Source organism: Trachypithecus francoisi, unplaced genomic scaffold (genome assembly GCF_009764315.1).
Source record: "Trachypithecus francoisi isolate TF-2019V2 unplaced genomic scaffold, Tfra_2.0 Lachesis_group3, whole genome shotgun sequence".
NCBI lineage: Eukaryota > Metazoa > Chordata > Mammalia > Primates > Cercopithecidae > Trachypithecus > Trachypithecus francoisi.
The window spans coordinates 149,756,222-149,780,374 of NW_022681468.1; the positions used below are offsets into that span (position 1 = coordinate 149,756,222).

General features: G+C 42.6%; 1 protein-coding gene and 1 non-coding gene across 2 annotated transcripts in view; one reads left to right on the forward strand and one right to left on the reverse strand.

Moving 5' to 3' along the window:
• KNL1 (kinetochore scaffold 1) overlaps positions 1 to 24,153 on the reverse strand; it is a 74,068-nt gene that overhangs the window by 46,736 nt on the left and 3,179 nt on the right. The window contains exons 2-9 of the mRNA XM_033190542.1: positions 18,977 to 19,028; positions 16,544 to 16,583; positions 14,338 to 14,397; positions 11,883 to 11,944; positions 10,189 to 10,241; positions 8,692 to 8,725; positions 4,517 to 4,554; positions 591 to 643 (exon numbers count right to left, since the gene is read on the reverse strand). Of these exons, the coding sequence (XP_033046433.1) occupies positions 591 to 643; positions 4,517 to 4,554; positions 8,692 to 8,725; positions 10,189 to 10,241; positions 11,883 to 11,944; positions 14,338 to 14,397; positions 16,544 to 16,583; positions 18,977 to 19,011 (375 nt within the window). The 5' untranslated portion in view covers positions 19,012 to 19,028. The remainder of the gene's footprint in view (positions 1 to 590; positions 644 to 4,516; positions 4,555 to 8,691; positions 8,726 to 10,188; positions 10,242 to 11,882; positions 11,945 to 14,337; positions 14,398 to 16,543; positions 16,584 to 18,976; positions 19,029 to 24,153) is intronic.
• LOC117071939 lies at positions 13,470 to 13,569 on the forward strand. The gene has a single exon (XR_004432660.1). It is a non-coding gene; the product is annotated as a small nucleolar RNA U13 (small nucleolar RNA).

The following is a 24,153-nucleotide window of genomic DNA, read 5'->3' on the forward strand; positions in this document are numbered from 1 at the left end:
CTAGGTATGGTGTCATGCACCTGTAGTCCCAACCACTCAAGAGGCTGAGGTGGGAGGATTGCTTGAGCCCAGAAGGTTGAGGCTGCAGTGAGCCAAGATTGTGCCACCACACTCCAGCCTGGGCAACAGTATAAGACTGTGTCTAACAACAACAACAAAAACCCTTCTTGTAGGAGATAGCTTAAAAAAAAAAAATATATATATATATATATACACACACATATATATATAAATATTACACTCTGTGCTACAACTTTTTTTTTTTTTTGGCGAGGACACAGATTAACTTCTTGCTACTGAAAGTATGGCCTACGGACTTGTTGTACCAGTATCACTCAGGAAATAGTTAGAAATAAAGACTCATATGCTCTTTAAACTTTGAGAGGTACTGGTATACTGTATCTCCCATTATTTAAACTGGTCGTGACTTAACTATCCTTAAGTTAATTGGAAAGCTAGGAAGCCTTTCCAGTTTATGCTGATTCATTTTATTAAGTCATCCCTAAATTATGCCATTATCATTGAACTGTGTTTTCTGTTTTAACAATCAGAAGACATTAAAATACAAAGGTATTTGCATGAACTCATACCTCCTTCTGTTGCATCTGGGTATGAATGGGAGCAGAAAGCAATGTGTTCATCCCTATTTAGAAAAAAGAAAAAACTGTAGTCAGAAAAAGTATCACCAAGCCTGACTTTCCTTTTCTTAGGTTCTTCATCAGTTACAAGTATTTACTAGAATTTACCAGTAACTAAGCCCTTAAAAACTTATGTATTAAATTTTTTTAAAGTTTTAAAAAATTGATATATAATAGTGGAACATATTTTTGTGTTACGTGATATTTTGATATCTGTATACATTGTGTAATGATCAAATCAGGGTAATTGGAATATCCACCACCTCAAACATTTATCTTTTGTGTTGGGAACATATTAAATTTTATAAGACTTTTAATTGTCCTATGTTAGTGACAGAGAGACCAATAATTATTATATCCTCTGTGTGGCTGAAATTTTTTTTTTTGTTTGTTTGAGACGGAGTCTTGCTCTGCCACCCAGGCTGGAGTGCAGTGGCCGGATCTCAGCTCACTGCAAGCTCCGCCTCCCGGGTTTCCGCCATTCTCCTGCCTCAGCCTCCGGAGTAGCTGGGATTACAGGCGCCCGCCTTGTCGCCCGGCTAGTTTTTTGTATTTTTTAAGTAGAAACAGGGTTTCACCGTATTAGCCAGGATGGTCTCGATCTCCTGACCTCGTGATCCGCCCGTCTCGGCCTCTCAAAGTGCTGGGATTACAGGCTTGAGCCACCGCGCCCGGCCCCGAAATATTTTTATAATGTGGTGGTGATTTTAAAGATGGAAAGTCTGGACTACTACTTAGTATTATTATTATTCACTTCTCTGTTTTTATTTCCTGGATAGAAGTCCCATGAAGAAGAGTATCAAGTGATGAGTCTGAAAGGTTAGGGTAGGATTCTGAAGGGTCTTTTATTCTATGTTAAGGAATCTAGACGTTCCCATGATAAGACATATATGTTTTATAAAAATAATCCCATTATAAAATATAATGCATTTTAGAAAAATAGTAAAAAGTAATAAGGAGAAGTAGATTCAAGAGAAGATAAAGCAATAAGGAAGTTACTACAACAGTTCAGATTAACGTAAGAGGTCATGTTAGGCCAAAAGAGCAACAAAAATGGCAATAAAGGATTAGACTCAACACTTATTTTAGAACTACAAATTATACTTTGTAAATAAGGAAGGGATTCAAAAGGCTGTATTAAAACAGTAAATACATTTAAAAACACTCACATTTAAAGTTTAAAGGCAAATCTTTAGAACATATTAAATAATTTATGGCAACTTTGAGTACATATAATGAAATAATTATAAGCTTTTTTTTCTTTTTTTTTTTTACTAAAAGCCTTATACATATGTCAGGCTTCCATTCATTTTTTCAACAAATGTTGATTCAGAACCTATTACATGAAAAAAACAAAACAAACAAACAAAAACACACCTCAACTGTCTACTAAGGTATAAAGAAGAACAAGACAAAATTTCTGGACTCCCAGAGATGGTAGTTCAGGCTATTCTGAGCACACTGCCTATGGGGTAGCCCTGCTCCTCAAGGAGGAGTATCCCTCATCCCCCACAAACAGTTTTGGCCTCTTTAATAAGACAGTCAGAAAAATACTTAAAATACAATGTGATAAATTATAAAATATACTGAGAAATAAAAGAGGTGTTATGGGAGCGCAGAACATGTGACTAACTCCTTAGTTTTGCCAGAGAGGGTTCCATTTAAGCCAGTGCTACTTGAAGTACGGTGCCAGACTGTGAACTGCTTGTTACCAATTCATAATGAGATAAAGAGCTGGCGGCAAACATAAATCATATAATAATAATTGCTAGAAAAAAAGTGTAAGCTAAACTAAACAGAGGCTTAATACCACAGTTAATGCACATTACAGTGCAAGTTCCTTTTCTGTCATGGACTGAGCAGTTAGTTTGTGGAATGGACACTCTGAACAGCACTGAAGTTAAGCTAAGTGAAGTGAAAAATGAGAAGACTGACAGGCAAACTGGAGTAGAAAGATCACTTTAGATAGACAAAATAGCATTTATAAATGCATATAGGGGCCGAGCGCAGAGGCTCACACCTATAATCCAAGCACTCTGGAGGCCAAAGCAGGTAGATCATCTGAGGTCAGGAGTTTTGAGACCAGCCTGGCCAACATGGCGAAAACCCGTCTCTACTAAAAATACAAAAATTATCTGGGCCTGGTGGTACGCGCCTCTAATCCCACCTACTCAGAAGGCTGAGGCAGGAGAATCGCTTGTTGCAGTGAGCCAAGATCACACCACCTCACTCCAGCCTGGGTGACAGAGTGAGACTCTGTCTCAAAAAAATAAAATGAAACACAATGAAATATAAATGCATATAGGCAGAAAAAGAGTTCATATAGTGAACTGCAAATAATTCATCACGGGCTACAGCATAGGATACCTATAAAGGGCAGGAGATAAGTTTGGAGAAGAAGACAGGCCAAGTGATAAAGGACATTCTAACTCACTGCTAAGGAGTATGGGCTTTATTCTCTAAGTAAAACAGTGTCATTGAACCATTTTAAGCTGGGAGGTAACATAATTAAATTTAGAAACATGGAGAATGGATTGGAAGGATAAGAAATGAAATACAGTAGCCCAAGAAAAAATAATAGTGACTTGAATTAAAGCAGGGGCAGAAGGAATACAGAATAGGTAACAGATTTTCAAGACATTTAGGAGACAAAATACAAAGTAGTCCAAATGGACATTAGATACAAATGAAGAGTTGAAAATGACCTCTTGATTCCTGACTTAAGTGAATAACTGAACGAGCGGGAGTCCAAGACAGAGAAAACAGGAGAAACAGCAGGTTTGAAAGAAATAAGAGTGAGTTGGTCGGGTGCAGTGGCTCACACCTATAATCCCAGCACTTTGGGAGGCTGAGGCGGCTGGATCACCTGAGGTCAGGAGTTTGAGACCAGCCTGGCCAACATGGAGAAACCCTGTCTCTACTAAAAATAAAAATAAAAAAAAAAATTTGCTGGGTGTAGTGGTGGGCACCTGTAATCCCAGCCACTCAGGAGGCTGAGGCAGGACAATTGCTTGAACCCGGGAGGTGGAGGCTGCAGTGAGCTGAGATCGTGCCACTGCACCCCAGCCTGGACAACAAGAATGAAACTTTGTCTCAAAAAAAAAACAAAAAAAAAAAAAAAAAAAGAAAGAAAGAAGGAATAGTGTGTCTGTGAAATTTTAAATTGAAGACACTGTGTAAACAACAAAGCCCTGGGCCGGGAGTGGTGGCTCACGCCTGTAATCCCAGCACTTTGGGAGGCCGAGGCGGGTGGATCACAAGGTCAGCAGTTCGAGACCAGCCTGACCAACATGGTGAAACCCCATCTCTAATAAAAATACAAAAAAAATAGCTGGGCGTGGTGGTGGATGCCTGTAACCCCAGCAACTTGGGAGGCTAAGGCAGGAGAATCGCTTGAAATCAGAAGGCGGAGGTTGCAGTGAGCTGAGATTGCACCACTACACTCTAGCCTGGGCAATAATAGCAAAACTCTGTCTCAAAAAAAAAAAAAAGAACAAAGCTCTGTTTGCAGCCACTGCTGGAGTGCAGTGGCGTGATCTCGGCTCACTGCAATCTCCACCTCCTGGGTTCAAGCGATTCCCCTGCCTCAGCCTCCTGAGTAGCTGGGACTACAGGCGCGCACCACCATGGCCAGCTACTTTTTTGTATTTTAGTACAGACTGGATTTCACCATGTTGGCCAGGATGGTCGTGATCTCCTGACGTCGTGATGAGCCTCCCTCAGCCTTCCAAAATGCTGGGATTACAGGCATGAGCCACCGTGCCCGGCCACTGTTTGCTTTTTTTTCATGGTTCATGGTTTCTTGTACATATTACTGATCAAGGAACCTAGATGAATAGACTGTCTTACTATAAGAAAAGTATTCTAGTCATACTCACCAGTAATTTCACAGTAATTATCTTCTAATTTCTTATTCCTAAAAATTAAAAAGTACTTTTATAATCTGTACCCCAAACAATTACCAACAATCTTTCAATAACAGCTGAAAGAGTAGGGAAGATGAAAGACTGTCATAGAATAACTAGCAGAAAATTACAAAGACTTTTTTTAAAAAAGACTCATCTAATGCAGAAAATTATAAAGACATATTTTTAAAAAAGACTAATTTAATACTGACTGAAGCAATTACAAGGCAATTAAAGGATACTTTTCAGATTGGTCTTAATGGTTTGCTAATTTCAAGAATATTATCAGCCAGTCGTGGTGGCTCACATCTGTAATCTCAACACTTTGGGAGGTTGAGGTGGGAGGATCACTTGAGACCTAGAGTCCACGGCTGCAGTGAACTATAATCATGCCACTGCACTCCAGCCTGGGTGACAGAGTGAGACCTCATCTCAAAAAAATAAACTAGAAAAATATGCTTAATATATACTGCTTGCTTATTTTTTCAAAAAAAGACCTATAAAGCAATTCATTTTCTAAAACTTGAGACTTAAAACAAAAAGTACATAAAAGAAACCAGTCAAGTGTCCATCAATAGGGAGTTCACTAAACGTTGGTGCAGCCATACAAGAGACTGTAACAGACTGAGGTAAATCTTTATGTAATAACATAGAAAGTGCCACAAGACATATTACTAGGCAATCCCATTTTTTGTCTTCTTTAAAAAAATAAAAGCTAAACTTGCACTTAGACATACAAAAAGAATTTCTGCAAGTACACCAAAAATTGTCAACAGTGGTTATCTGTGAGGAGTGAGTCACCTGAAGAAGAGAGAATAGGCTGGGCGTGGTGGCTCACGCCTGTAATCCCATCACTTTGGGAGGCCAAGGTGGGCAGATCACCTGAGGTCAGGAGTTTAAGACTAGCCTGGCCAACATGGTGAAACACGGCCTCTACTAAAAACACAAAATTAGGCCGGGTGCGGTTGCTCAAGCCTAAAATCCCAGCATTTTGGGAAGCCAAGGAAGGCAGATAAACTGATGTCAGTTCGAGACCAGCCTGGCCAACATGGTGAAACTCCATCTCTACTAAAAATACAAAAATTAGCTGGGTGTGGTGTTGTGCACCTGTAGTCCCAGGTACTTGGGAGGCTGAGGCAGGAGAATAGCTTGAACCTGGGAGGTGGAAGTTGCAGTGAGCTGAGATTAGGCCACTGCACTCCAGCCTGCGCAACAGAGCGGAGACTATGTCTCAAAAAAAAAAAAAGGTGGGGGGGCTGGGCGCGGTGGCTCACGCCTGTAATCCCAGCACTTTGGGAGACTGAGGCAGGCGGATCATGAGGTCAGGAGATGGAGACCATCCTGGCTAACATGGTGAACCCCGTCTCTACTAAAAATACAAAAAAACGAGCCAGGCAAGGTGGCAGGCGTCTGTAGTCCCAGTTACTCAGGAGGCTGAGGCAGGAGAACGGTGTGAACCCAGGAGGCGGAGCTTGCAGTGAGCCGAGATGGCGCCACTGCACTCCAGCCTGGGTGACAGAGCGAGACTCTGTCTTAAAAAATGAGATAAAAAAGATAAATAAATAAATAAATAAATAAATAAAAATAATAAAAAATAAATAAATTATCCAGGTGGAGTGGTGCACACCTGTAGTCCCAGCTACTCGGGAGGCTGAGGTTGCAGTGAGCCAAGATCATGCCACTGCACTCCAGTCTGGCCAACAAGAATGAAACCCCGTCTCACAAAAAAAAGAAGATGGAAAGAGGGAATAATTTTTACTCTTCAATGTATATACTTCTATACCTTTTTATTTAAAAAATTATTTTTCCTTTAAGCTCTGCTGGACTTGATTCTTTACCTTTTTTAAACCACGACTACTATAACTTCCATTTCTTTGTTTCAACAATTTTAATTTAAAGAATGTAGGCCGGGCGTGGTGGCTCAAGCCTGTAATCCCAGCACTTGGGAGGCCAAGACGGGCGGATCATGAGGTCAGGAGATCGAGACCATCCTGGCTAACATGGTGAAACCCTGACTCTACTAAAAAGTACAAAAAACTAGCTGGGCGAGGTGGCAGGCGCCTGTAGTCTCAGCTACTCGGAAGGCTGAGGCAGGAGAATGGTGTAAACCCGGGAGGCAGAGCTTGTAGTGCGCTGAGATCCGGCCACTGCACCCCAGCCTGGGCAACAGAGCAAGACTCCATCTCAAAAAAAAAAAAAAAAAAAAAAAACACAAAGAATGTAATAGGTAATACTTTCATATGGTTTTAAATTAAACCACAAAACCAACACGTAACCTATAACAAGGTTCTCTTCTCTGTGGCAATCAATCTTACTAGTTTCTTCCAGAGATATTATGCACATACATGCATCACTACATATACATACATTATATATATGTACACACACGAGACAATATATACACACACACACACACACATGCTTTTCTTCTTCCCTGTTTTACACAAGTGGTAATGCATGATGTACTTTGTTTTTGCTTTTTATCTTAAGTAATATAGCTTAGAGATTTCTCTATTTAGCATACAATTTTTTTTCCGGCTGCACAGTAGTCAATTAATACGGAAAATGTACCATTTATTTAACCAGTCCCTTATTGATGGACCTTTAGGACCTTTTACAACGTTTACTATTATAGTAAACACTGCAGTGAATAACCTTATCTATTCATCATTTCAAACATTTACAAGTATATTGGTGAGATAATTTCCAGACATAAAACTGAAGTCAAAGGGCATGTGCATTTAAAATTCTGAATATTACCAAGTTGCCTTCTACAAATTATACTACCACTAGCAATGAGTGACTTTTTACCTATTTCCTTAAACTGACTGGAAAAAAATATCTCTTTTTTAGGCCAGACATGGTGGCTCACGCCTGTAATCCCAGCACGTTGGGAGGCCAAAGTGGGCAGATCACAAGCTCAAGAGATCAAGACAATTCTGGTCAACATGGTGAAACCCCGTCTCTACTAAAAATTGAACAAAATTACCCAGGCACGATGGCAGGCGCCTGTAGTCCCAGCTATTCGGGAGGCTAAAGCAAGAGAATCACTCAAACCCAAGAGGCAGAGGTTGCAGACAGCCGAGACCGTACCACTGCACTCCAGCCTGGCGACAGAGCAAGACTCCGTCTAAACAACAAACAAACAAACAAACAACAACAACAACAACAAAAAAAAACCTCTTTTTTGGAGACAGAGTCTTGCTCTGTGGCCCAGGTTGGAGAGCAGGAACATGATCTCAGCTCACTGCAACCTCTGCCTCCCGGATTCAAGCAATTCTCATGCGACCGCCTCCTGAGTAGCTGGGATTACAGGCACAGTGCCACCATACCTGGCTAACTTTTTTGTATTTTTTTTTTTTTGAGATGGAGTCTCACTCTGTCGCCTAGGCTGGAGTGCAGTGGCGTGATCTCGGCTCACTGCAACCTCTACCTCCCAGATAGAAGTGATTCTCCTACCTCAACCTCCTGAGTAGCTGGGACTACAGGCACCCACTACACCTAGGTAATTTGTATATTTTTAGTAGAGACGGGTTTCACCATGTTAGCCAGGATGGTCTCGATCTCCTGACCTGTGATCTACCTGCCTCAGTCTCCCAAAGTGCTGGGATGACAGACGTAAGCCACCACGCCCGGCCAATTTTTTCTATTTTTTTAGTAGAGATGGGGTTTCATGATATTGGCCAGGCTGGTCTTGAACTCCTGACCTCAGGTGATCCACCAGCCTCGGCCTCCCAAAGTGCTGGGATTACAGGCGTGAGACACCACGCCTGGCCAAAAATATATCAATATACTCAATTTTGTACTTCTCTTATGATGAATAAAGATAGCCATCTTTTCATTTGTTAAAGAGCTACTGGTATTTGCTTTTCTATGTAATAATATTATAAGAAAGATTTAATAAAAAACTAAAGACTTGCTATCTATTGTTTTATATTAGTTGATAAATATAACGGTTTATATATTGTTTCATCACTATTAAAACTATAAACTGTACAATGGTCATATTAATCAGATATAGCAGTATACTAAATTCTGCAAAGAACTTGTTTTCTGAATTAATCCTAAGTATTCCACAAAAAGAATACAAAAATAAGAAACAAAATATTAATTTATAACTTTTTAAATGTAATTTGAAAATTACTTACTGTATCAAAAGAAGATTTTCTCCTGTTTCTGTTTCTAAAAATAAAATTAAAATTAAATTTGTCCAAGGATACACTGATAAAGCATTAGGAAAAATTACTTAAGGACGGCCGGGCATGGTGGCTCATGCCTGTAATCCCAGAACTTCGAGGGGCCAAGACGGGCGGATCACGAGGTCAGGAGTTTGAAACCAGGCTGACCAACATGGTGAAACCCCGTCTCTACTAAAAATACAAAAATTAGCTGGGCGTGGTGGCGTGCACATGTAATCCCAGCTACTCAAGAGGCTGAGGCAGGAGAATTACTTGAACCTGGGAGGTGGAGGTTGCAGTGAGCCGAGATTGCACCACTGCACTCTAGCCTGGGTGACAGGGCAAGACTTTGTCTCAAAAAAAATAAATAAAATAAAATTTTAAAACAATTACTTGGCCGGGCGTGGTGCCTCATGCCTGTAATCTCAGCACTTTGGGAGGCCGAGGCGGGCGGATCACAAGGTCAGGAGATCGAGACCACAGTGAAACCCCGTCTCTACTAAAAATACAAAAAATTAGCCGGGTGCGGTAGTGGGTGCCTGTAGTCTCAGCTACTCAGGAGGCTGAGGCAGGAGAATGGCATGATCCCAGGAGGCGAAGCTCGCAGTGAGCCGAGATCGTGCCACTGTACTCCAGCCTGGGGGACACAGCGAGACTGTCTCAAAAAAAAAAAAAAAAATTACTTAAGGACATTAACAACATTTTAAAAAATTACTAACTGCTGGGCGCGGTGGCTCACGCCTATAATCCTAGCACTTTGAGAGGTCAAGGCAGGCAGATCACTTGAGGCCAGGGGTTCAAGACCAGCCTGGCCAATACGGTGAAACCCGGTCTCTACTAAAAATACAAAAATTAGCTGTGTGTGGTGGTGCATGCCTGTAATCCCAGCTACCCGGGAGGCTGAGGCAGAAGAATCACTTAAACCTGGGAGGCGGAGGTTGCAGTGAGCTAAGATAGCACCATTGCACTCCAGCCTGGGGTACAAGAGTGAAAAATCCGTCTCAAAATAAATAAATACATTTACTTACTATCCACGCTACTCTCTACTCCCAAGACTCAAGGAATACTTTTTTTGTTTTTGAGACATGGTCTTGCTCTGTTGCCTAGGCTGGAGTAGAGTGGTGCAATCACTGCAGTCTCAACCTCCTGGGCTCAAATGATCCTCTCACCTCAGCCTCCCGAGTAGCTGGTGCTACAAGAATGCACCCCTACACCTGGCTAATTTCTTTTTTTTGTAGAGACAGAATCTCACTATGTTGTCCAGGTTGGTGTTGAACTCCTGGGCTCAAGCGATTCTCCCATGTCAGCCTGCCAAAGTGCTGGGATCACAGGTGTGAGCCACCATGCATGGCCCATCATATATTTTTTAAGCAATAAGACAATAAGTTATATTAGTTGTCTGGTTAGAGAGCTACAGTAAAATTTTTAAAAAAGCAGATTTAGCAGGAATTACAGTAACATACTTACCTGCCATTTCTGACTTTCTCACTATTTTCATGTGAGACTCTGTCTGGAATACCCTAGAAGAGAAAATAAAGATTATTAAAAACCTGCAATTTGTAATCAGTATCCTTTGGTGTTAATTTATAGTCTGTGTTGAGATAGGCAAAGATAATACTTTGATTTTAGCTTCCTCTTGGCTATGTCATATACTCCTAATGTTTCAAATGCCAAAATTAGTTTACCACAATAAAATCTACTATAGTTTTGTTTTTATTTTTGTTTTTAAACAGGATCTCGCTTTGTTGCCCTGTCTAGATTGCAGTGGTGTGATCACAACTCGCTGTAGCCTCAACCTCCCAGGTTAAAGTGATCATCCCACTTCAGCCTCCCGAGTAGCCTCACCAACAAGCCTAATATTTTTTATTTTTAGTAGAGACAAGGCTTTTATAGTTTATTTATTTATTTATTTTTAACTAAGATTCTGAGCCATTTGTTACTGCAGAGGTTATAGTCTTTAAATAAGCTCTGACTTAATAATTATTTATCCCTCTCAATAACCTAAAATATTCATTTAATTCAACAAGTATTTATTAAACACTCACTAAATACCTGGTATTATATTAGGGCCTGGGATACAAACACGTGATCCTTGACTCAAGGAGCTTCCACTATAAATAGAGCTAGAACAGTGATTACAAACATTATTTCACTGGCTTTTGTTATTAACAGTTCAGGTATGGTAGCATGGACTCCACAGGAAGGGATCCCTTTTCACTGGAATGGTTAAGAATAAGCCTCAGGGGCCGGGCGCGGTAGCTCAAGCCTGTAATCCCAGCACTTTGGGAGGCCGAGACGGGCGGATCACGAGGTCAGGAGATCGAGACCATCCTGGCTAACATGGTGAAACCCCGTCTCTACTAAAAATACAAAAAACTAGCCGGGCGAGGTGGCGGCGCCTGTAGTCCCAGCTACTTGGGAGGCTGAGGCAGGAGAATGGCATGAACCCGGAGGCGGAGCTTGCAGTGAGCTGAGATCTGGCCACTGCACTCCAGCCTGGGTGACACAGCGAGACTCCGTCTCAAAAAAAAAAAAAAAAAAAGAATAAGCTTCAGGGAGCATTTGACATCTGCCTTGAATCTGACCAGTTCATTCTAATTTTGCTAATATTAAGTATCACTCACTATATAGAAGCTATTCTTTTTTCTTTTTTGAGACAGAGTCTCATTCTGTTCCCCAGGCTGGAGTGCAACGACACTATCATGACTCACTGCAGCCTGGGAATCCTGAGCTGAAGCAATCCTCCAGATTCAGCCTCCCGAGTATCTGGGACTACAGGTGCATAGTATCACGCCCGGCTAATTTTTTTTTTTTTTTTTTTGTAGAGATGGGATCTCGCTAAGTTGCTTGGGCTAGTCTCGAACTACTGGCCTCAAGCAATCCTCTGGCTTCAACCTCCCAAAGTGCTGGGATTACAGGCGTGAGCCACCACATCTGGCCTCTAGTACAATGTCAAGTAACAGTTGGATATCATTGTCTTGTTCCTGACTTTAGAGGGAATGCTTTCATTGTTTCTCTTTTAAACATAATACTGAATAACCTTTTAAATAATAACTAATGTTTCATCAAAACAGATTATTCAAGTCAGTATCAATACATTTGGTTTGATACACAAAATACTAGTACCTGTAATATTTTAGTTATTTCTGCTTTCAACTTACTTTATAGTATCTGCAAAGCTGACTCGACGAGAGTTTTTCTTATTTCTCAAAGCATTGGATTCCTAAGGGCAGAGAATATATGGTATAATTCTTAATAAAACCACTGTGAATTACATTTCCAGAGTACTATAGACAGATATCAAGTCTTTTTTTTTTTTTTTTGAGATGGAGTTTTGCTCTTGCTACCCAGACTGGAGTGCAACAGTGCGATCTCGGCTCACCACAGCCTCTGACACCCGAGTTCAAGTGATTCTCCCGCCTCAGCCTCCCGAGTAGCTGGGATAACAGGCATGCATCAGCACACCCGACTAATTCTGTATTTTTAGTAGAGACGGGGTTTCTCCATGTTGGTCAGGCTGGTCTCGAACTCCCAACCTAAGGTGATCTACCTGCCTCGGCCTCCCAAAGTGCTGGGATTACAGGCAAGAGCCACCGCGCCCGGCCAAGTTTTTTTTTTTTCAAGACAGTTTTGTTCTGTCGCCCAGGCTGGAGTGCAGTAACTCAATCTCAGCTCACTGCAACCTCTGCCTCCCAGGTTCAAGCGATTCTCATGTCTCAACCTCTAATTTTTTGTATTTTTAGTAGAGATAGGGTTTCACCATGTTGACCAGGCTGGTCTCAAACTCCTGACCTCAAGTGAACCTCCCACCTCAGCTTCCCAGAGTACTGGGATTACAGGCATGAGCCACTGCACCTGGCCAGAGATCACGTCTTATTCTGAATTACTTCTTCAAATGTTGTAGTATGTGTCAGAATTTCCTTCTTTTTTTCAAGGCTGAATGATATTTCACTGTATGTATATATTACCACATTTTGTTTATCCGTTCATCCATCAATGGACACTTAAGTTGCCTCCACCTTCTGGCTACTGTGAATCATGCCATTATGAACATGGGTGTACAAATACCTCTTTGAAACTCTCCTTTCAATTCTTTTGGATATATATCCAGAAGTGGAATTGTTCGATCATATGGTAATTCTATTTTCAATTTTTTGAGGAATTGCCAGACTATTTTCCATAGCAGCTGTACCATTTTATATCCCCACCAACAGAGCACAAGGGTTCCAATTTCTCTGTATCCTCATCAACACTTGTTATTGTCTGTCTTTTATTTTAACCATCCTAATGGGTGTGAGGTGATATCTCATTTAGGTTTTGATTTGTATTTCCCTAATGGTCAATGATGTTGAGCATCTCTTCATTAGAATACAGCATTTTTACTTTCCTTCCCCACCTTCCTTAACAAGAGCCAACATTTCTACTCACATAAATACCATACACAAAAACCAAAAGACATTAAGGATGAGCTTGCTGTTAAGTAAAAACATAAAATAATAATAAACCAAAAGACAGAAACAAAATCCACAGAGAATTTTACTGGGTTAATTCTGAATACCTGACCATAAGTCTTATTATAATAAAGAATCAGAAATGGTAACCCCTCTGCATCAAAGCAGTGATGTGATTAAGGTCCTAAAAGACGCTACAGGTAGCCTTGAGCTTAATATGACAATTATAATACTGACATGGTAAACACTGGGACTAATAGAGACTAATATATTTCTTACTGGAAAAAAAGAAAACTGATATTTTCGTAGTTCACAAGTATGACTGGGTTTTCACACGCATGTGTGAGATGTGCTTTCCTCAAACTTTGTTACATGTTGGCACATTATACATCTGACATGAAAAAAGAAAGGCGCAGCACGATGGCTCATGCCTATCATACCCACACTTTGGGAGGCCCAGGCAGGAGGATCACTTGAGCCCAGAAGTTCATAAACCAGCCCAGTCAACATAGTAAGACCCTTGTCTGTACTAAAAAAAAAAAAAAAAAAAATGTTAAGGCCGGGTACAGTGGCTCACGTCTGTAATCCCAGCACTTTGGAAGATCAAGGTGGGTACATTGCTTGAGCCCAGGAGTTCAAGACCAACGTAGGCAACATGGTGAAACCCCTTCTCTACAAAAAATAAAAAATTAGCCAGGTATGGTGGCATGTTCCTGTGGTCCTAGTTATTCAGAAGGCTAAGGTGGGAGGATCTCTTGAGCCCAGGAAGAGGAGGTTGCAGTGACCCATGATTGCACCATTGTACTCCAGTCTGGGCAACAGAGTGAGACTCTGTCTCTAAATAAATAAATAAATAGCCAGGTGTGGTGGCATGTGCCGCCGTACCAGCCACTCAGGAGGCTGAGGCAGGAGGACTGATTGAACCCAGGAATGCAGGGCTACAGGGAGTTATGATTGTGCCACTGCACTCCAACCTGGGTAAGTGAGGGAGATGCCATTTCTAGAAAAAAGAAGAAAAAAGAAAAATCCTGAATGCCAGTATATTCAAGTGTTTGGAAAGCCATGGGATGCTTACACATTCCCTCTTCATATAGCTAATACAGTTCTTGACTTAAAAATATAACTGAAAATAGTCATCTATAAAGTATTTGCACAAGAGACTTACCTGAACTGTTTCATTCCCACCTGTGAGGTCCTGAAGAGGACTCCTTGGGGGTTTCAAAATCTGTGGTAACAATTAGAATTATTCAAAAAAAATTGGCATATCTATTAAGAATCAAGTTTATTTCAAGTTATATCATAGGTAGAAAGCTAAAATTTTCATTACAAACTCTGAAACTCCTCAAATTCATTCTGCTCAATGCTACACCGTGTGGCAGATTTAAATATCTGACATCTATTCCCTTCTACCTGCCCATCCTCTCCAATTATTTTACCCACCCTCATCCCATGTGGTCTGAGTGAACGTCACACCAACTCTAGGATAAAACACATAGCTCTGTCTAGAACAGTGTGATATTCTCTTGTCAATGACGATTTGTTCAGGAATGAGGACTTGACCCATATCAGGATAATCGAGCTAAAATGATTCAATTCTGAGTCTTTTCTGTTTTCAGGAAAAAGACACTACTCTTCACGTAGGACTTGAGCCTGGAAGTAAAAGAGCTAGATGTACCACAGTAATTATAGGGAAAGAATCTATCTGCTGGAGATTACCCAGAGGAAGCACTAAGAGTAGAAAAAGAAAAAGGAGGCCGGGCGCGGTGGCTCAAGCCTGTAATCCCAGCACTTTGGGAGGCCGAGACGGGCGGATCACGAGGTCAAGAGATCGAGACCATCCTGGCTAACACTGTGAAACCCCGTCTCTACTAAAAATACAAAAACTAGCCGGGCGAGGTGGTGGGCGCCTGTAGTCCCAGCTACTCGGGAGGCTGAGGCAGGAGAATGGCGTAAACCCGGGAGGCGGAGCTTGCAGTGAGCTGAGATCCAGCCACTGCACTCCAGTCCGGGTGACAGAGCGAGACTCTGCCTCAAAAAAAAAAAAAAAAAAAAAAAAAGGAGGCTGGGCGCGGTGGCTCAAGCCTGTAATCCCAGCACTTTGGGAGGCCGAGACGGGCGGATCACGAGGTCAGGAGATCGAGACCATCCTGGCTAACACGGTGAAACCCCATCTCTACTAAAAATACAAAAACTAGCCGGGCGAAGTGGCGGGCGTCTGTAGTCCCAGCTACTCGGGAGGCTGAGGCAGGAGAATGGTGTAAACCCGGGAGGCGGAGCTTGCAGTGAGCTGAGATCCGGCCACTGCACTCCAGTCTGGGCGACAGAGCGAGACTCCGTCTCAAAAAAAAAAAAAAGAAAAAGAGGCTGGATGCAGTGGCTCACACCTGTAATCCCAGCACTTTGGGAGGCCAAAGAGGGGGCGGATCACGAGGTCAGGAGATCAAGACCATCCTGGCTAACATGATGAAACCCCATCTCTACTAAAAACACAAAAAATTAACCAGGCATGGTGGCAGGTGCCTGTATCCCAGCTATTCGGGAGGCTGAGGCAGGAGAATGGTGTGAACCTGGGAGGAGCAGCTTGCAGTGAGCCGAGATCACGCCACTGCACTCCAGCCTGGGTGACAGAGCGAGATTCCTTCTCAAGAAAAAAAAAAAGAAAAAGGAAATCCTAATACTGGTGTCATGGTTACAATCTCTGGTCAGTAGGCTGTGCCTAAAGCCATCCCTTCTTTGGATTTTTTAGTATCATAACCCAATATATTTTGTGCTTAAAGCAGTTTGGGCTGGGCATAATGGCTCAGCAGTTTGGGAGGCTGAGGCAGGAGGATCACTCGAGGTCAGGAGTTTGAGACGAGCCTGGGCAACATGGCAAAACCTCATCTCTTCTAAAAAATAAAAAAATCAGCCACGCATGGTGGTACACGCCTGTAATTCCAGCTACTCAGGTGACTGAAACATGACAATCGCTTGAACCCAGGAGGCAGAGGTTACAGTGAGCTGAGATCATACCATTGCACTCCAGTCTGGGCAACACAGCAAGACTCTGTCTCAAAAAACAAAAACAGTTTGGGTAGGTCTTTTTCTCTTGCAACAGCTTTGTACCACAGGTTAAACATATCTTTTAAATAGCTTTATTGAAATATAACTTACATAGCATAAAATTCATAAAATTACAACAAAATTCATAAAGTACGAATTTTGATATATTTACAGAATTGCATAACCACGTTAAATATCTGAGTCTTTACCTAGAGAGCAATAGGAAGCCAGTGAGGGTAGGATGGTGAAGCCACAGTCAAAACGACTGTGATATATAGTTACCATTAAATAAAAGCTGACAAGTATTAATTCAAGAAAGTCTTTCTTACTGAAGAATGCCGTCTTCTAACAGGTCTCTCTATATTGTCACTGAAAAAGGAAAAAAAAATTATAAACACATTGATAAAAAACTGAATTCCCAAAAGGGATCATCACAGCACCCCTTACATGCTTTCAAACTGGTCATCACTTTCACTTAGCACTCTGACAAGCAAAATTTATATACAAGACTTTAAATTCACTTAGGAATTCACTGTTTTAAAATACATACTGTGTACTATGAGACTATCTCTTGAATCATAATCAGTACAACATAATTTACCATATTTACAGAGGTATAATAATAAGATAAAGGGCTGTAAGTCAAGAGACGTTAGTTTTGGTTTTACTACTATATGACTTTTAGAGCAGGTTTTGGAAATTCAAATGCCTCTGAGGCTAAACAGGTAATTTTTTAGAAGTAAGAAAAATAGGTAGTGTTGAAATGTAATGACCTAGAGAATTCCTCTGTCACCTAAAGGTTAGTCATTCCTCTGCTGTGGTTAGTTGTTGCCAAACAAGAATAGCAGCCCAGTGTTGCCACGCTTGATTTTTCAAGAGAAGCTGAAAACCCAATTGTACAAAATTTTGAGATCTTGAAATTTGGGCAACTAATTCAAAAACTAAAAAAAATGTGTAGGCCAAAGCCAGCCACAGTGGCCCATGTCTATAGTTCCAGCTATTCAGGAGACTGTGGCAAGAGAATCACTTGAGCCCAGGAGTCCAAATCTAGCCTGGGCAACGAAGCAAGACACAGCCTCTTAAAAAGAAACAATCAAAAAACATTATGTATAAGCCAAAAACTTATGACTGAAGGCTGCAAACAAGCCATCAGGTTGTGATGGCAATTTTAGACAAATAATTTTATCTTCCTGGTTCTCAATTTTCTCATCCTTAAATTGAAGAGATGGGAGACAGTATCTAAAGTCCCTCTCAGATTTGACTCTAGATGATGATGATGATGATGATGATGATGATGATGATGATGATGATATTTGAGACAGGGTCTTGAGGTAGGAGGCAGAACTTGACTCCAGAGGTGGGGCTTGGATACAGGACCAAATTGAGGACTAGCTAAAACAGGTCTGGGACAAAAGCACCTCCCCATAAGACACTCCCATCAGGGTGCCTTGTCAGTTTACCATTGCCACCGCAAAAACCCAGCAGTTACCTGCCCTTTCCATGGCAATGACCAGACAAGCTGGAAGTTACTACCCTCACTCTAAAAATGTCTGCATAAAACACCCCTTAATTTGCATATAATTAAAAATGGGTATAAATGAGTGCAGAACTGCCTCTGAGCTGCTACTGTGGGCATAGTGCCTACAGAGTAGCCCTGCTCTGCAAGGAGCTATACCAGTGTTGCTGCTTTACACTAAGCCACTTCAATAAAAGTGCTGTTTAACACCGCTGGCTAGCCCATGAATTCTTTTTTTTTGAGACGGAGTCTCGCTCTGTCGCCCAGGCTGGAGTGCAGTAGCGGGATCTCAGCTCACTGCAAGCTCCGCCTCCGGGTCTACGCCATTCTCCTGCCTCAGCCTCCCACGCAGCTGGGACTACAGGCGAACGCCACCTCGCCTGGCTAGTTTTTTATGTATTTTTTAGTAGAGACGGGGTTTCACCGTGTTAGCCAGGATGGTCTCTATCTCCTGACCTCGTGATCCGCCCATCTCGGCCTCCCAAAGTGCTGGGATTACAGGCTTGAGCCACTGTGCCCGGCTGAATTCTTTTCTGAGCAAAGCCAAGCATCCTCCCTGGCTGGTAAAGCCAAGAGCCCTCCATTTAAAAAATTTTATTTTTTGTAGAGATGGGGACGGGGGTGTCTTACTATGTTGGTCTCAAATTACTGGGCTTAAGATATCCTCCCGCCTAAGCCCCTCAAAGTGCTGGGACTACAGGTGTGAGCCACCATGCCCAGAGTAGATGAGTTTATACAAAGACATGGCAATGGCAAGGAAAGCTATGAGTCTGTAACATCTACTTCTTTTTGGATGAGTTCATGTACTTTGCAGGGACATGAATGAAGCTGGAAACCAACCTTCTCAGCAAACTATCACAAGGACAGAAAACCAGACACCTCACGTTCTCACTCATAGGTGGGAACTGAACAATGAGATCACTTGGCCACAGAGCGGGGAACATCACACACTGGGGCCTGTCCAGGGCTGGGGGCTGGGGGAGGGATAGCATTAGGAGACATTCCTAATGTAAATGATGAGTTGATGGGTGCAGCAAACCAACATGGCACATGTATACATATGTAACAAACCTGCACATTGTGTACATGTACCCTAGAACTTAAATAAAAAAAAAAAAAAATCTACTTCTTCTTTATTGGAACACAATGGAAAAAGATCTCAGAAGTTATGGATAGGTCTTACTAATTAGAAAAATATCTTTCTCTGATAGACTATAACATTTTTAGCTGCATTAAATGAACTTACTTTTCTTCATTAGCCTCTGAAGACGCCCCATCCATTTTTGAAGAAAACTTTTCTGTAACAAATATACAATATCAGAAAAGGTGAGGAAAAAGGAAAAGCAACTGCAATCTAAGAAGAGATTAAGAGTACAGTTGGTGACTTCAGGGTTACTTTCTGAGGGAAGACCAAAGATGGGAAGGAAAGGCTGGGCACAGTGGTTTATGCCTGTAATCCAGCACTTTGGGAGGCCGAGGGGGGTGAATCACCTGAGGTCGCGCGAGTTTGAGACCAGCCTGACCAACGTGGAGAAACCCCATCTCCACTAAAACACAAAATTAGCCGGGCGTGGTGGCACATGCCTGTAATCCCAGCTATTCGGGAGGCTGAGGTAAGAGAATCGCTTGAGCCGGGCGCGGTGGCTCAAGCCTGTAATCCCAGCACTTTGGGAGGCCGAGACGGGCGGATCACGAGGTCAGGAGATCGAGACCATCCTGGCTGACACTGTGAAACCCCGTCTCTACTAAAAAAATACAAAAAAAAACTAGCTGGGCGTGGCGGTGGGCGCCTGTAGTCCCAGCTACTCAGGAGGCTGAGGCGGGAGAATGGCGTAAACCCGGGAGGTGGAGCTTGCAGTGAGCTGAGATCGGGCCACTGCACTCCAGCCTGGGCGACAGAGCGAGACTCCGTCTCAAAAAAAAAAAAAAAAAAAAAAAAAAAGAGAATCGCTTGAATCCAGGAGACGGAGGTTGCGGTGAGCCGAGATTGCTCCATTGTACTCCAGCCTGGGCAAAAAGAGCAAAACTCCATCTCAAAAAAAAAAAAAAGGAAAAACACCACTATACTTAGGAAGATATAAAACATGACTCATTTTAAGGAGTTTAAACCACTATTATAATTAACATTCCTGGAAAATTCTCATACTCAAGATAAAATCAGGCCGGGCGCAGTGGCTCAAGCCTGTAATCCCAGCACTTTGGGAGGCCGAGACGGGCAGATCACGAGGTCAGGAGATCGAGACCATCCTGGCTAACATGGTGAAACCCCGTCTCTACTAAAAAATACAAAAAACTAGCCGGGCGTGTTGGCAGGCACCTGTAGTCCCAGCTACTCAGGAGGCCGAGGCAGGAGAATGGCACAAACCCGGGAGGCAGAGCTTGCAGTGAGCTGAGATTGGGCCACTGCACGCCAGCCTGGGCGACAGAGCGAGACTCCGTCTCAAAAAACAAAACAAAAAAAACAAACAAACAAAAAAAAGAAGATAAAATCAGTGACTAACTTTGATCAGGATGATAGGGACTTTACTGGTTCAAATAAAAATTTGGCCTAGCTTATAAGAGTTTGCAGATTATTTAATAATCTACTCCCAAAATGGACATCAATTAGATAAATGGTCCTCAACCTTTTCCAAATCAGGGATCAGTTTTGTGGAAGACTATTTTTCCACAGACCAGGAGGGTGTGATGGGGGATGGTTTCGGGATGCAACTATTCCACCTCTGATCATAAGGCATTAGACGCTCCTAAGGAGCCAGCAACCTAGATCCCTCGTGTGCGCAGTACACGATAGGGTTTGTGCTCCTGTGAGAATCGAATGCCGCTGCTGATCCAACAGAAGGAAGAGCTCAGACGCTAATGCTCACCTGCTGACCTCCCGCTGTGCCACCGAGGCAGTGCACCTATACCATTCCATGGCCCAGGGGGTTGGGGACACCTGAATTAGATATCTAAATACAGTGAATTTGCATCATATGCATATTTATCTGAGGAAAAGTCAACTATAAGTACTCAGCAAAAAAAAAAATTAACACACAGGCCGGGCGCGGTGGCTCAAGCCTGTAATCCCAGCACTTTGGGAGGCCGAGACGGGCAGATCACGAGGTCAGGAGATCGAGACCGTCCTGGCTAACATGGTGAAACCCCGTCTACTAAAAAATACAAAAAACTAGCCGGGCGAGATGGCGGGCGCCTGTAGTCCCAGCTACTCGGGAGGCTGAGGCAGGAGAATGGCGTAAACCCGGGAGGCGGAGCTTGCAGTGAGCCGAGATTGCGCCACTGCACTCCAGCCTGGGCGACAGAGCGAGACTCCGTCTCAAAAAAAAAATAAAATAAAATAACACATGAAAATAACATCTTATTAGCATAGCTGATAATGCTTTAAATTTCACTCAGTGAGTATTTGCCCTGGAAAGAATATGAACTAAGAGGCATAATGTGAGGTTTCCTCAACTGGTCTCAGTTGCTGCCTCCCTATAACTATATTTGATTTTTTTTTTTTTTTTGAGGCGGAGTCTCTGTCGCCTGGACTGGAGTGCAGTGGCCAGATCTCAGCTCACTGCAAGCTCCGCCTCCCGGGTTTACGCCATTCTCCTGCCTCAGCCTCCCAAGTAGCTGGGACTACAGGCGCCCACCTCCTCGCCCGGCTAGCTTTTTTTTTGTATTTTTAGTAGAGACGAGGTTTCACCGTGTTAGCCAGGATGGTCTCGATCTCCTGACCTCGTGATCCGCCCGTCTCGGCCTCCCAAAGTGCTGGGATTACAGGCTTGAGCCACCGCGCCCGGCCCTATATTTGATTTTCACTTTATGTATTAACTTTAGAACTTCATTCTTGGATAAGAAAAAAATGCCACTGCAGATTTCAAAAAAGAATAGCTGGAGATTTTGACTCAACCATATTAGCATTTCTGCCACAACACTAAATTAATACAATACACATAAACAGGATCAATGTTCTTGCTTTTAGCAATAAGTTAACAGGTACCTGAAAGATGTCTGATGTGCTTCGATCCACCTGCCTCTGTTTCCCAAAGTGCTGGGATTATAAGCAAAAGCCACTGTGCCCAGTTATTTTTCTAGTTTTAGCCATTAAACTGTGTCTTCGCACCATGGGAGATAAAAATTTAACTCCCTTTCCTGCAACCACCTCCGAGACACACAGCAAGGAAAGATTACATGCCATTATCAAAAGTATAAAAATCCCAAATAGCCGGGTGCGGTGGCTCATGCCTGTAATCCCAACACTTTGGGAGGCCAAAGCAGGTGGATCACCTCAGGTCAGGAGTTCGAGTCCAGCCTGGCCAACATGGTGAAACCCGTCTCTACTAAAAATATAAAAACTAGTCAGACGTCATGGTGGGGGCCTGTAATCCCAGCTGCTAAGGAGGCTGAGACAGGAGAACTGCTTGAACTCAGGGGACGGAGGTTACAGTGAGCCAACATGGGGCCACTGCACTCCAACCTGGGCGACAAAGTGAGACTCCGTCTAAAAAAAAAAAAAAATCCCAAATAAATATCAGCAAAAAGAATCCAGCAATTTGTAAAAAGGATAATAGGATAATATATCACGGTCATGTTAGTTTCATTGCAGAAATGCAAAATTGGTTGGGCAGATATGGGGCAATGTGCCTGTAGTCCCAGCTACTTGGGAGGCTGAGGCAGGAGGATCTCTGGAGCCCTGGAGTTCCAGGCTGTAGTGCACTATGATTGCAACGGTGAATAGCTACTGTACTCCAGCATGGGCAACATAGTGAAACAAACAAACAAACAAAAAGGAATGCACAGTTTAATATCAGAAAATCAAACTTGCAATTTACCATACTAACAGATTAAAAGGCAAAAATAATCATCTCAACAGATGAAGAAAAAAGTTTAGGGCTGGGCACAATGGCTCACACCTATAATCCTAGCACTTTGGGTGGCTGAGGCAGGCTGATCACTTGAGCTCAGGAGTTCAAAGGGGCCTGGACAACACGGCAAAACAACATCTCTACAAAAAATACAAAACAGCAGGGCATGGTGGCTCGCACATGTAGTCCCAGTTACTCTGGAGGCTGAGGTGGGAGGATCGCTTGAGCCTGGGAGGCGGAGACTGCAGTGAGCAGAGATCAAACCACTGCACTCCAGGCTGGGCAACAGAGAAAGACTCTGTCTCGGGGGGTGGGGGGATGTTTAATGAATTTAACATCCTTTCCTGTTTAAAAAAAAAAAAAATTTTTTTTTTTTTTTTTGAGATGGAGTCTTGCTCTGTCACCCAGGCTGGAGTGCAGTGGCGTGATTTCAGCTCACTGCAAACTCCGCCTCCCGGGTTCACACCATTCTCCTGCCTTAGCCTCCCGCGTAGCTGGGACTACAGGCACCTGCCACCAGGCCCGGCTAATTTTTTTGTGTTTTTAGTAGAGACGGGGTTTCACTGTGTTAGCCAGGATGGTCTCGATCTCCTGACCTCATGATCCGCCCGCCTCGGCCTCCCAAGAATAATTGTTAATGACAAATTATATGCAACATACAAATAAAAATATTAACTACTATCACCTCAAGATCACCTAAATATCTTTGTTGTTTAAAATAGTCATTAAGCATAATTCCTGTCCAATCTGTAGACCAACTGGTTGGCAATTAACTGATGAAATTCAAGCTTAATGAAGTCCCCCTTTTAAAATATTCTGTAACTGTTAAGTTCCACTTTCAACACAAATAGAAGACTCCACACTCACAAGTTAAGCTTCATTTATAAAACATTGTTATGGCCAAACTCTTGATCACTGACACATTAAGTTACTGGTTCCAGGAGCTGGGTGTGGTGGCTCAAGCTTGTAATCTCAGCACTTTGGGAGGCCGAGGTGGGGGGATCACTTGAGGCCAGGAGTTCAAGACCAGCCTGGGCAACATGGTGAAACCTCTGTCTCTACTAAAAATACATAAAAATTAGCTGGGCATGGCAGCGTGCTCCTGTAATCCCAGGTACTTGGGAGGCTGAGGCAGGAGAATCCCCTGAACCCAGGAGGTAGAGATGTAGTGAGCCAGCCTGGGAAACAGAATGAGTGAGACTCCGTCTCAAAAAGAAAAAGAAAAAAAAAAAGTTACTGATTCCAAACTGTGTATCTGGCATCCAAGGGTGCTGCAGCATACTCACAATGGCGTCCCGGGATATTTAAAAATTTTGAGAGATGCACAGCAGTTCTGAACATCTGTCAGGTACTGTGTGAACTACTAGCTCAAAACAGTACCATATACATTACATTAGTTTTAATAACTTATCACTGTAAAGATAAACTGTTCGCAGTTGCTGTGATAAAAAGCAAGTACTTTTTTTTTTTTTTTTTTTTTGAGATGGAGTTTCACTCTTGCTGCCCAGGCTGGAGTACAATGGCGCAATCTCAGCTCAATGCAGCCTCTGCCTCCCTGCAACCTCTGCCTCCCGGG